General features: G+C 36.4%; 2 protein-coding genes across 2 annotated transcripts; one reads left to right on the plus strand and one right to left on the minus strand.

Moving 5' to 3' along the window:
- The first annotated feature begins 2159 nt into the window (after window positions 1–2159).
- LOC140882826 (uncharacterized) lies at window positions 2160–5964 on the plus strand. The gene is made up of 4 exons (XM_073289036.1): window positions 2160–2874; window positions 3717–3844; window positions 4391–4498; window positions 5155–5964. The coding sequence occupies exons 1-4, from the start codon at window positions 2487–2489 to the stop codon at window positions 5869–5871; spliced, it is 1341 nt and encodes a 446-aa protein (XP_073145137.1). The 5' UTR covers window positions 2160–2486; the 3' UTR covers window positions 5872–5964.
- Window positions 5965–10384: 4420 nt separating this feature from the next.
- On the minus strand, window positions 10385–13739 carry LOC140883600 (probable cytokinin riboside 5'-monophosphate phosphoribohydrolase LOGL6). The gene is made up of 4 exons (XM_073290140.1): window positions 13097–13739; window positions 11745–11873; window positions 11386–11570; window positions 10385–10796 (listed from the first exon to the last, which is right to left on the minus strand). Exons 1-4 carry the CDS (start codon window positions 13301–13303, stop codon window positions 10463–10465), a joined length of 855 nt encoding a protein of 284 aa, XP_073146241.1. The 5' UTR covers window positions 13304–13739; the 3' UTR covers window positions 10385–10462.
- Between the last annotated feature and the right edge of the window lie 225 nt (window positions 13740–13964).

The raw sequence follows: 13964 nt of genomic DNA on the forward strand, positions 1-13964 counted from the left end.
AAGTATAATTTTATAGAAATATTTCAAATTTAAAAAAATACCACTGTAGATGGTAATATTTAATAGGGTATTCTGGTAGAGTATGAATATCTGATCCTCCTACGAATATGGGGATGAGGATGGGGATGTGGATGGGGATGAAGATGAAAGTTTGAATAGCCGAAGAGGATGTGGATGGGTATGTGGTGGATACAATAAATAGGAACGAGAGAGACATAGAATTCTACCCGAACTCGACCCATTGTCATCCCTACTTGTATTGCTTCAAGCCCTCAGCACTCTCCACCAAGCTCAGCCAAACCATGATTACAGAAGTTGGGGAAAACAAAAAAAAACTTTTGGCGATTTTTCTTTTTAATTGATTTAGGGCCGATGAAATCCGTGAAAGATTTTAAGGGAACAGAAGGGCTTCGATTTTGTTTATAACGTATGATCTCATAAATTCAATGTACATTGCAGTTCATAGGCATATTTGATTATATTTTTTGCTTATTTTCAGTTAGTTTGTTTATGTTCTGTAGAGTTGTATGTTGTTGACAGTTCCTTATTTTTGCACTCAATTTCTTACTAATTAATCTGGAAAATTTCAGTTTTTCTTTATTTTATAACTTGGATTCATTATCACCAACCACTAATCGGATTTTAGAAGACAATAATACTGTATTAAACCCTTTTTTTCATCAATTGTTTTAACTTATTGATACGCTACATGGATGTTCATCTGAAATATTTGTTTTGGATTTTCTCTTGCACCAGAGATGCTATAGACATGGAGTGTCGTGTGTCCAGATAGATTAGTATATATATATATATATATATATATCTGCTGAACTGTTCGTAGTTCGGCCACTTGTTAATGTCTTTCATTCTTGGATCACTCGTTAATGTCTTCACGCTCCAATTGTTTCATTTATGGACGTGTGATTTGTGTTTGTGGAAGCAAAGGCGGAGCCAAGTGTTATGTTAGGTCACCCGAGCTGAAGCCCGGGTGGCCCAATTGTTTTTAAAATTTTTTAAGCAGCCCAATTATTTTATTTTTTACATATTAATTATAATTTTTGAGCTAATGATATATTAGCCAGGGTGACCCAATTTAAAAATAAGTAACCCAATTTAAAAAGTAAGTAACCCACATTTTAGTTTTCACAACCAATCCAAAAACAAACAAAAAAAACTAAAAACAAAAATGGATTGTTCTTCATGTTTGTTCTTGACTTCATGCGAGATTCAATTGAATTGGGCATTCCATTTTCACCTCTTCAATCTCTATCTTCTAAAGCTTTTCAACGTTATAATGCTTTCACTTTTTCAAGATGCGTCAACCAAATAACAATGGAGTTTGCATATACACTGAGAAATATTTAATCTCTTTTCGGATAATTTTGAATATATATATTTTTTTGTTTTTTCAGCAAATTTTTCAATTTTTTTTCAAAAATTTTAATTTTTAGCTTCCAGAGTTTTTGGGTTTCTAGCTAAAAAATTCTAGCCCAAACGGAGGTGAAATCCTGGCTCAGCCATTGCGTGGAAATTAGAAAATCCTCCAATCTTAAACTAGCTTTTGGAGTAAAGTTAATCTCATTTCCAAGTCCACAATCTTTAACTTTACCACTGAGGATTTTCGTAAGTTTAATACATGAGATGAGATAATTAATGGATACCGAATTTGTGTGATTGTTATATTTGTAGGTTGCGTTTATTTTAAATGATGGGATTGAGCAAAGATAGATTAAAGTATGATTATTAAGATAATTTGATAGGATATAGAGTGGTTATGAATAAATAATAATATGTTTAGTTGGATGGATTAAAAAAAAATTTCAATATATCTCACCTTGTAAAAATTTATAATCCCATGAAAAATTTAGGACTAAAAATCATCCGTAAATCCTATCATTAACGGACCGAAAAATTTATACTCATTTTCAATTTTGCAAGTATACATAGAATTAGTGTGTATTAATTATGTAATCCTTCGTTTATCAGTAAATGCATCCGTATAATATTTTGATTATAAATATAGAATTTGTTTGGCATGTTTTTTGTTGTTCGAAGGGTAAAAGTGATTATTACGAAAATACCTCTGTTAACTTTACAATATTACAAAAGCTTATTTCTCATGTATTTACGATTCTCGTATCTCCATGAAACCTAACCCATCCTCGTCAGAGCTTCAAACTTCTCCTTCTCCTTCTCCTTCTCCTTCTCCTTCTGCCACAGTCAGTCAAGATTTGTGGTACTTACAGATTTGTAAGGTAATTGTCGTTAACCCAACAACGCTTTCCAGAAATCTTTGTGAATGTACTGCTCACAACCAAGAAACGTTATTCAAAGATTCACGATTCAGTCCTGATTTGAAAAAAGAGCAGCAGTGATATTTTGTTTTAGGGCGGGCGAGGGCTCTTTCTACTCCCGGATCGTTGCAGATGCAAAAAACGAGTCAAACGGAGGACAATTGAATAATCCTATCACAGTGTATAATAGAGATGGATGCAAAAGCTTTGGCGAAATCAAAGAGAGCTCATACGCTGCGTCATACCAAGAAGAATAACCACCATTCAGCATCAAAAGGGCCTTCTGTAAGTTCAAGTACAGCCACTGCCAATAAGAAGCCGGCTGGTGAGCAAATTGGAGAGAACCTCCGGAAACCGCATGGCTCTAGAACAAAGCTCCCTTCAAATTGGGATCGTTACGATGAAGAATTCGATGTGGGTTCAGAAGATCCATCTGGGGAGGGTGCTGGTGTGCCAACTGAGTTTTTTGTGCCTAAGAGTAAAGGGGCGGATTATGCTTTCTTAATTTCCGAGGCCAAAGCTCAGCCACAATCAAATTATTCTTCAGACATCTTTCATTCCTTCAGTGATAATATTGAAGGTATGTTATTTTTCTATGCAGTTTAGTCTTTGTAGTCATTCATGATTCATGTTTGACTAGATTGAAATGTAGTGCATGACTATGCTCTTTTTGACATTATAAAAAACCGTGGAATTATGGAATATGATTTGTAATGTCAAAATTAGGAGATGAAGATGTAATAATATCGGTTCCATTAAAAGTTTATTGTTTTCGTCGCATCTATCTTGATATAGGTTTATCTGATATCCTTTATGGCTATTGTTGGATAACGAGAATATTGGGCAAATGACATTCAAAAATGGCCTCTTGATTTTAATTTTTTTTTTGTCAACAAGAAGGTAGTGAATAAAATAAATTTCTAGGAAGGTAAAAAACCAAAGAAATATTTGAAAGAGGTCAAATTTTTTAAGTAACCGTGGGATGGTAGTAACTGACTCAAACAAAAAAGTGTTGTTTCACTAAGCCAATGAGATTTGTTGGAGAAACTCATGCAATCTACATTTCCATGATATAGTGTGGTCGGATTCGGACCAGACCAAGATGGATATAGTCAATAGTTCTTATCGTCCTAACCTTCATACTATTATGTTATATCTGGTGTTGATTGGAGCACAACTGAGAAACAAGACCCATTGCAATGATGTTTTGACACATCCAATAAAAAGCATCATTTGCTGTGGCTTTGTCTGGATAAAATGCACCTACAAGTATGTGCATACCTCCTTTTTTTTTTTGTGTGCATGCCTCCTTGAGTTTCTACGTGTCCATAAATGTTTTCGGATAGTTATTTGGGCAAATATTTTTCTTGAAATTATAGATTGGTTGAGAACTTGCAGTTGATTGATATCTGTATGTCTTAGAATTTACACAGGGATTTGGTCCGATGCTCTCTGTCAAGGGGCAAAGCATGCTTTCATGGATTGCGAAGGATGATTTTGATTTTGATTTTGATTTTGATTTTGACGAAAAAGCAAGTAGCAGTTATGAGGTAATTTTTGTTTAGTTAAACTTTGATTAGAAGCTATACTCTTTTGTTGTCTGTTTATTATGACTTAGAACGTGGCAACATGTTGACCTATTTATGATTATTATTGTCTCTGCGGATACAATCTTTTTCTCTCTTGTTTTTCCATGATATCAGTATTCTAAGTGCCATTTATTCCAATTGTCACTCCATGAGATGAATATATATTCCAAACAGTTGAAAATTGCATGGAGTGTAGGTGCTGAGATCTGCCTGCAACGATTCACATCAGATAATGCTTATTGACCTAGTAAACAGAGACACAACTCTAACTTAGCCATGCAATTGGTTTGAATTTTACTGGCTGAATTTGTTTCATTTATGTTTGTGGACCATTCAGTGCAATAATTGATAGCGTCATCCGTTTCTCAGATGCTGTATCTATATGATAAACTAGGAAGAGTTTATCTGATTTCATTCTCCGTCTCAGCTTTAATCTCCTTGTTCTTTCTTTTCGCATTTATATATATATTTTAATCTTTGCTCCTTTATAAATTCTTCAATATACAGGCACCATTTCTTTCCCTCAATCTCGATGCGCTGGCAGAACAACTGGGAAAGGCAAAGTTATCAGAGAGGCTATTTCTCGAGCCAGATGTGCTGCTACCTCCTGAGCTGGTATAATGTCTCTTCTCCAGCTTCTTGCTGCATCTGTTCTCGTTCTATGTGTGTTAATTTCCTTGCATAACGTAAGCGAATAGCTATTATAGTAGTCTTGAAGCATCTGATTAGGCTTTGAGTATCTGTGCCCAGATTCCAGACTTTATACGTGGTGGAAGATATAAGTTGTGAATCTAGAAGAGGCTGTTTAAGTCAGAGTTGAAGTTCATAATTAATGCAACCAGTTTTCAAGAGGTCAACCTGGACTACTGGTAGTTTTTGATTGTTGAGATGTATATAGTTCTCATGAATTTACATTTAGTTCTCTTTATCCCCTCAAACGTCAAATTATGAACAGGTTTATCACCTAACTGCCATGCCATAGCAGTCCTCTGTTGACTGTCACTTGATTGTTTTGTGATCAATTTGAGCACATAACATTTCAATTTTTGTTCCTCTCATTTGCGACTGTTACATGTTGTTAGGGCATGTCTGAGATGATTTACTTTGGTGTTTGAGCTTGGGCATGTCTGATATAATTTACTTTGCTGTCATTTCAAACGTAAATAGTAAACTATTTATTATATTAATGGGAAAAGGATTATCAAAACACCTATTATGTGCCTATTTCAATGCTAGTAGTTACTAATGAAATGATTTTCAACACGTGGCAGTTGAATGATGAGTTACAGGCTTGTGGTGAAGACAAAGATCATTTTCAAACTCGTGCACGGGCAGTTGAAATAGATTCCGATGCATCATCATGTCTAATCCAAGATATGGATCAAAATGAGAACGTTCAACCCTTGCCCTATAGTGAATTCATGTCACCATCTAGCACTGTTGCTATAAACAATTCCATTGCAGTTTTGAAAGAAGGATTACGCTCAATGGACCAAAATAAGTATAACGTTGGGCAGTCACAAGAAACGGAGCAGATGTCCATTTTTAAACCCAACGTGGATTCTGCTTCTAGGAAACCATCTACATTTGAGGCGGCAAATGCAGAAGCAGACCTCAATATGCTTCTCAACTCATTTGCTGAAACCAAGTTCCTTGAGCCTTCAAACCCACCGAAAAAGTCTGGCAGCATATCTGAGATCTTTCAAGAAAATACAACCGCGATGTCATCTGTAGGAATTTCATCTGTCCAATATACATCAGCTGATGCTAAGAAGAAAGGCACGGATAGGACGAAAACTCCAACGATGTCTGTCAATATTGATGATGATATTGATACCCTTCTCATGGAAACGTCTAATATGGTGAAAATTGATGGTGGATCACTTTCCCAGGACCAGGAGTTCCGAGACATTATTCCTTTGCAATCGAACGGTAGTTCGACATCTAAACTTCAGGATGATTTTGATTCATGGTTAGATTCCATTTAGTTTATGTATTTATACTGTTGTATTATAGTTATAGCCAAACAAGAGATTCATATGTAGTGCACATTTGCTTTAATTTGGTCGGAGAACTTAAGATTTGGCGAGTTCATAATCTTGACATTGACTTATGCCTTTTGATTTTAAACTTTTGCTAAATCTACATACTGTATAATTCATATGATAAATTATATGCAATATTAGTTCATATATAACTACATTATGGTTAGATTGTATTTAATGAATTCTACTTTAATTTGAATTAGCTTTGTGATTTGTTGGTTTGCTAATGGTAAATTACTACCTTAAAAGGACATAAGATGCTGTTAACTAAGATGGCAAATTACTAGTTTATAAATCCAAAGCAAGTTTCAAGTGTAGCTCATCAGGTACCAAGGTCTCAAGTGTGATGAGTTTCGAGTTCGAGATCCAATTGTGACAAAAATCCTTTCCCCAACTAAAAAAAACAAAAAAAAATCCAAAGCAAGTTCTTATTTTATTTTTAAGAATAAATCCAATGCAAGTTACATAATGATGATATTCCTAATTTGATAGGTATGACAATGAGTTGAGTTCGGGTAAGATTCTATTCTCCATCGTCATCTTCATCTATTGTATACCCCCAATATCCATTTTTGTCGATTATTCAACTTTCATTCTCATACCCGTAGGAGGATCGATTGTCCATATTCTACCCAAATACTCAATGACCACCTACAATTATATTTTTTTTCAAATTTGAATTGTTTCGATAAAATTACGCTTATTTACCAAATTCTTAAAAAACAATAAGAAAAAATTTAAAGATAAAAAATAACAAACTAAGCATCATATAAAAATAATATAATATTATAATAATTTATTCCAATATCATTATCTTAAAAAAATAATATTAGCTCTCATAATTTTTTTCGTTCCATCCAATTACCATCATTCAATAAAAATAAATTAGAATTAACATTTTTTTAACATAAATAATATATATATATATATATATATTTAATAGGGTGTTAGAGTCGGGTATGAGTAAGATGCTACAACGTTCGCCTCCATCCTCAAACCCACAAATCTGCATATCCAATTATCTATTTATTTAATCGAGATCCCTTCGTATCCTCATCTATTCGGGTTAAATATCAGACTAGTCACTAGATTCGGAGGAAATTGTCATCCAAGTTGACAAGGGAGTATAGGCTGTATAGCCGTAAAAATTTGTAAAAATGGGGGGAAGAATTGCAAGTCAAATTGGGTCAGTTGACATTTGGGTCCTGATTTATATATTGAGGTTGGGCTCGTTATCGGGCCGATATAGCTTGGGGCCTATTGGTGCACCCGACCGACGTTCCCACCTCGCCAGTCGCCCCGAACGTAGAAAAGAGCTAGAATCGACCAATCAACGCATTCTCTGAAGCAATTCAAGCAAGAGTTTTCCGATCGACTCTTTCATTTTTATCCCTTTGGCAACGGTGGCTCGCGGCTGTGATTCAGGCGGAAGTATCGGCGGAATAGGTGGATGGCAAGAAGCAACAAATACACCTCCCTCAACTTCAATGAAATATTTGTGAAAAAACTGAGCAACAATATCAAACCAACCGCCAACAGTTCATTTTCATCGTCAAGCTTTGCTTTTGCGAATCATAGCAAGAACACTGTATCCAATTCGAAAATCCATGGCCACATGCTTGTTTTGAGCCGTCCCTCGCCGGCAAAACCCGTTTCAAGTAATCAGAATACAGAAAACAAAGAAAAGGGTTCTCTTCCTGCTACGCCGCCGTCTCTAGATCGACCCCGGAATTATACAGAACCTGACGGTATCCATCCCCTTCCACAGGACCGAACCGGATCCTATACGTTACCGCCTTCACCTCCGTTGGTGTCTCCGGTGAAGTCTGACAAGTTTATTCCACCGCATCTTAGGCCGGGCTTTGTGCGCAAGGAGGAGAACGTCGGATCTGAGTCTGCGAAGGGTAGTGGATCCTCGAGCTTCAAGGCAAAATCCGAGTACGGTGGGCGCTCACCGGGTCCCATTCAGGGTGTGGGTGGTACCGGATCGCATTCAAATCGTTACGCGGAAGAGGTGAGGCCCAAATCTGGTGGTGGGTACGCGCAGGTGAGGAGGGGTGATGAACGTACATACTTGAACCGTTCAGGCCCCAGTGAGAACCGACCAAGTTCCAGCGGATGATGGCATGGTTTCTTTTTCATTTTCCTGGGTATTGTTTGATGAATTTTTTTCTCTCTTCTTTAAAGTTTAAATTGGGTACACAATTTTTTGGTCAGCGATTTATATTTGTCAATGCAATCCACTCAAGCCGTGGAAATATCACGGGGGTGGCGGTTCGATGGCAGTGATTTTTGGGACAAAATTTTAGAAAAAATTGCATTACTCAAATCATTGTCTTTAAGAAGGGGAAAACTGTATCTTTTTAATCCAATAACATCACTTGTTTCATGCGGGAATCAGTAATTTAACATGTGAACATGAACTCAAATGTATGTTATCTCACTTAATTCATTTGGTTTTGCTTCCAATTGCCATCGTGTAGTAAAAGGGAGTGGATGCTAAACTATGGTTATAGTTTTGGGGTAACTACTTGACTTGTTAGCATCTGGCATTGATTATGGAGCTAGTTATGACATCAGTTGTAAGGTTACAAGTTACTGAATCCCTGTCTTAGTAAATGGTGGTCTAGGAGCTGAAGGTTTATGCTTTTCCTTTTTGATTAATTTTAGTCTATCAGCAGCAATGAAGCGGATAATGATAGCTAGCATGCCACAATCGTCTAGGAAATGGGTGTTGAAATATGTTTAGCCATGTAGGCATTATGGTGTATGATCTATTTGATTCTCTTCTGATTGTATTGTGAGTTATTGGCAATATTTTAAGAGAACATACTATTAATGTTTGCTTTAGTACCTGAAAGATATGCCGAGATAAGAATAATTGCTTTCTTTTACTTAAATAATTTTTAAAATATTATAATTGCTTTCTTTTACTTAAAATAATTTTTAAAATATTATTGGATAATTGGTTTGAGTAGGATAAGATTGTCGGTAGTTAAGTATGATCTTGAGATGCTTTTTGGCTTTATGGTTGGTTTGTTTAATATCAGAATTTGAGAATTTCATGGAAGAATTCATGATTTGTTAGAATTTGTAATTTCAAATGGCTTGCAGCCTTCAACATGTTTAATATCGAGTCCTGATGTGAGAAACTGTAGAATGAAAATAGAATACACCTTCTGACTTCTGTCAGTTCGATGGTGGGCTTTACGATCTTTGGATACTAAAACAACAAAGAGATGTGGATCTATCTATGCCTTTGATGAGGCAGCTGCTTTCTGTCGATAGAGTTGATAAGTTTCAAAAAGTCTGAGTCTTAAGTTTAGTGGCTAATATTTTGGGTGATATTATCAAGGATTCAAAATTGAGTTCAATGCAATTTAAGTTTTGGGATCTCTTCTAAGAACTAGAGCAAAGATGATGTTGTGAAAGAAGCCATTAGTTACTTTTGTGGCTGGCTGGATGATGTACAACTGACTGTATATTTTTATGTTCCATTCGGTGCCTCCGAGATAGGTGGTTGTGGTGCTTGCGTAGCGATTGTGGAAGAAACACAATCATTCCGCCTTTTCCATTGTCATTTGTCACATGTTACTTCGCTTTCGTATGGCAAATATATGCTCTGGTTTTACAAAGCTACATATTATTAGCCATTTACCCTATTTTTCTTGTTTTGAGCTGCATTAATATTTCTCGAAACTATGAACTCTTCAACATGCTCGGTCTAGCTTTTACGAAGTTTGAAAAGGACCCTTTGTCTCTTTCATCAGGGACGTGTTGATGCAGATGGATTATTGTCATTTCAGCGGCCATGTTAATCGTTAGTTGTCATTGTTTTAAGATTTGGTGGTGGAAGATGGATGCTCAACAATCAGCTTTTTCCGCCAGCCTTTGACGAAGGGGTTTGAGGCTTGATTAATATCTTCAATCCTTGTTCCAGATTTTACGTTTCTCCCCTTTGTTTCTCTTAATTATGGTTTTCTCGTCTTATTTTGTTTCTGAAAATATGTTGTTAAGAAGAGTGGTGGGGAAAATGGTCTTTGTTGTACTGCCGTTTAATTTCTGCTACTATGTATGGGTCGACGCTCTATTAATACAGTCAGTTGGGGTGAATTCCTTTCCTTTCGGATCATTTCAGCCTACCTTTACAGGCATTACCCCCTAATAAATTTAAGGATCATCATTTATCAATATATAATCCCGCTAAAAAATAATTGACATCACATTTATTGATAAATGTCAACCGTTAAATATATGTCAAGACAGGACCTGTATATATAAGATTTAACTTACCCTTTCTTTCTTTGCTGAATCGCATTCGTCTCGTGTTTAACCTGGCAACTATATTTTCCACAACCACTTTGTGTTGGAATTGTTTTTTTTAAGAAATGATTGATTATTAATGCTAAGCCAAACTATTATGTATATTAAAATCATGTAGAATTAATGACAATATACTAGCATTTGAGAAAAACAACCCAGTCATCATTAATCAAAATCGAAGTGTGTCAGCCTTGAGGTTTAAAAGCCATATTCAGAGGCCGTAAAATTCTGCTAGGTAGCTCAAAGCATCTGAATTATTGTTACAAACTTTCCATAGTGATGCTATCTCACCATGTGAGACCGTACCCCAGCCCTCGCAATCACCAAGAAAATCCAGCAGCTTGGAGTAGAAGGAATCGTAGTTCATCAACAAAAACGGTACGGGAAACATCGATCCAATTCTTTTGAGTTGAATCAACGCCAAGATTTCGAACACCTCATCTAGAGTGCCAACGCCACCAGGAAGAGCCACAACAGCTGTTCTGTCTGAGCTAGTAGCTCTAACAGCAGCATCTACCAGTCCATGCTTCCTTGCAGAAAAGAACCTGCATGTGATTTACATAAGTATTCAAACACGTAAAACATGATGATGCCCAAGAGCTCAGGTGCCTAACGCGAGGCACGCCTTGTCAAACAGAGACGTGCAAGGACAATGTCCTGGACAATTATATATCATCACATGCAATGCATACATTGAGCCTCTGAGGCACACACAGACACACTTTGCTAAATGTTTGCACCTTGAGGCGACATCGCCTTTCTAAAAATCGAGCATGTGGAACCATCTAGCGCTAGGTGGCGTCTTTTAGAACAATGTCGCTAGTAGTGTGCTTCAAGAGAGAACATTGTGGCATTGGCATACAAAGCAGTTGATTCACATATACATAGATTGAACCACGAGTACCTTAAAAATAACTATATCAGGCACTGTTTTTTAATTGTATTGGCAAAAAAAGGCTTAAAAACACGAACAAGAACTCCGAAAAGCCATCTTTTCAGGTTTCTAATTTTTATTTTCAAGTGCTTTTTCAAAAAAGTGAAGCACAACAAAACATGAAAAGATTTTTTGTCAGCATCTTCTCCATTAAAAAATGCACTCTAAATTGGTGTAATTTCAAAGATAGCTGCTGCTACCTGCAAGTAAGATAGCTCTCTATTGGAAGATACGGATGTAAATTTGTGGCCACCCATTCTCCAGCTTCCTTGGCAATCTTAAATCCACCAACAGGCTTCCCTGCTTGGAGAGCACCTTTAGTTGCGGCATCCATCAGCCCCCGACCAGCCCCGGACCATGAAGTGCAATCTAATAGGCCTGCAATCTGTCAAAAAAAATACTAGTTGGAGAGCCTGAAATCAAGCAAATTCGAAATCTTAATACAAGCATGCTGGTTTTGTAAGAGTGTATACTGAATACATGCACAAGTTCAGCTTGTGGGTTAAGAATATTTTATTTTGAAAGAAGGAGAAGAAAGACGTGAATTCAATAAACTTGCCTCTTTCCCCAACTCAAACGACTGTTTGTAGTGTGGATGGTCAGGTCCCAACCTCGATGAACCCAAATATACAACACCTCTGCGAAGCGTTCGTATGAGTTTGTAGCATTGCTCGATTTCTTTCTTGACCTGTTTTCCAGTAAATTTGGACAGATATATTTAAATCGACTCGGAGTTGGTGGAAGGTGAAAGAGAAAAGATTCAAACAACAGGGCAAATGAAAGTGTGGAGAATGGAACCATTCAGAGACTCGATACAAATTATCCTTCAGTTAAAGAATCGTTTGCCAAAGTTTTACATGGGAAGTTATCAATATGTCAGCTCAGTTACCTCAACAAATAGGAAGGCCTATAATTGGATATTGATATTACATCCAGTGTTCTTAAACCAACAGGTCCCATCTATTCTTCAGGTCTCAACTCTTTGATCTACCATTTCTTAATTTCTGTTCGTACAGAACAAATGCACATCATACTTGAATAAATTGATCAAAGGAAGAGGCTTTTTAGGAGAGGACCTAACAATATGGCCAGAGGGGAAGACATATAAAAGCCATCATTTTTCGAAAATTTGTATTTTAATTTGGATATTTGGGAAGAGAAATCTTGATCCCAACCAGACCATGTTAGAATTTGAAAAAATTCATGTGATTCTATAAATTGGTCCTCTCTCTGTCACATACTATAAATTTCATAAAAATATAGTGTGAAAAGTAAGGAGTAAAGGTATAGAGATCGATTCATAAAGCAGCTGGAATGATTATCAATAGCTTCATGACAACTCCTATGATACAGTGCTTACTTTCCCATGAAACTTCTAAAATAACCGATGACCATTCAGATATGCTCTTCTGCATTCTTATATCTAAAGTATTCCGAACACATTTCAACTGACTCCTGAGGAAAATACAAGGTGACAATATTTTTACGAGTTAGTCAATGCTCCTCGGGTCATTCTCAACACCATTGGATCATGTGAGTAATTCACATTTTAATAGAAGTTGATGTATGTTCATTGTATCACATGGGGATAAACAAACAGGTTTAGCATAGAAAATTCCTATTTTTTCAGAAACAAAAACATTGATTTTCACGATAATGAATAAACTTGCAATCTGACACTAGATTTTGTAATAATCTCTGCGTGAACAAAGCTGATGTAAGGAATCTTTCTACCTAAATTTCCTGCTTCGATTAGACGATTAGTTATCTTAAAGCTTATATGCCTAATCTAAAAAATATGAAAATAAAATGTTCAAAACAAAAAAAAAAAATTTCATGCTTCAGCATCTAAATAAACTGGAAAGCTCAGCATTCTAAGATTAATTTTTAGTTCAAACTTTCTGAATGTACCTCAGACGGGCTTGTTCTCTCCTCGAAATCAATACCTTCAAGATTACAGCGAAGCGGCCTTAACGTGACAAAATGAGCACCCTTGATATTCACATTTGTTCCATGGTTTCCTACAAAAGAGACAAAATTTATTGATCCTTTTGAATCAAGATTTCCAGTGGAACAGCAGTATGATAATGGGTTCCAACTAGCGATTGTGCGACCCATTTTTCATCAGATTCCGGAGAAGAAAGAAGATTGCTGGTAATTCCTTTTTGACCAAAAATGACTTGTAAATTAGTCTCGCTCAAAAATCTGCAAAATGTAATGCAAGAACTTGTTTGTGGGATGAATTGGAATTGGGTTCCTTCTTGTTGTCGAGGGGACATAAAACAACACAACCTGCTGCGATTCTTTCGAAGCAATATGGTGTATGCCAGAATCAGATACTTTTCCTTTTAGCTGGCAGATGAACTGGACTTGGATTGGGATGATCAATCCGAGGATGAGCAAGATTGTCAAACGACAACATATGATTTCGAAGGAAAGAAGTCTGACGAGGGAGGAATCAGAAATGGCTTTTCAAAAACACGCAGACCAGCCGCTTTGGTAGGTTGCTAGTTGCTACCCTTGATATATTTGGGAAACTGGCCTGAAGAAATACAATGCCTCAATTAGAATTTGTATACACAAAAGCTAGAGTTGCCACAAGGTCTCCCTAATTTTTAGGGATGTTTAAGGAGATAGCACGTTAGTCTAATGAAGTCAAAACGAGTCAGTTCTGTCGGATTGGTCCTTGCCATATAAAATAGATGGGTTGAGTTGGGTTGAGTTTACAATTTATCAACCTGCCTAAAAGGTGAGTCGACTCGTCTCGTATCGTCCCGCC

This window comes from Henckelia pumila, chromosome 2, assembly GCF_033568475.1.
Source record: "Henckelia pumila isolate YLH828 chromosome 2, ASM3356847v2, whole genome shotgun sequence".
Classification (NCBI taxonomy): Eukaryota; Viridiplantae; Streptophyta; class Magnoliopsida; order Lamiales; family Gesneriaceae; genus Henckelia; species Henckelia pumila.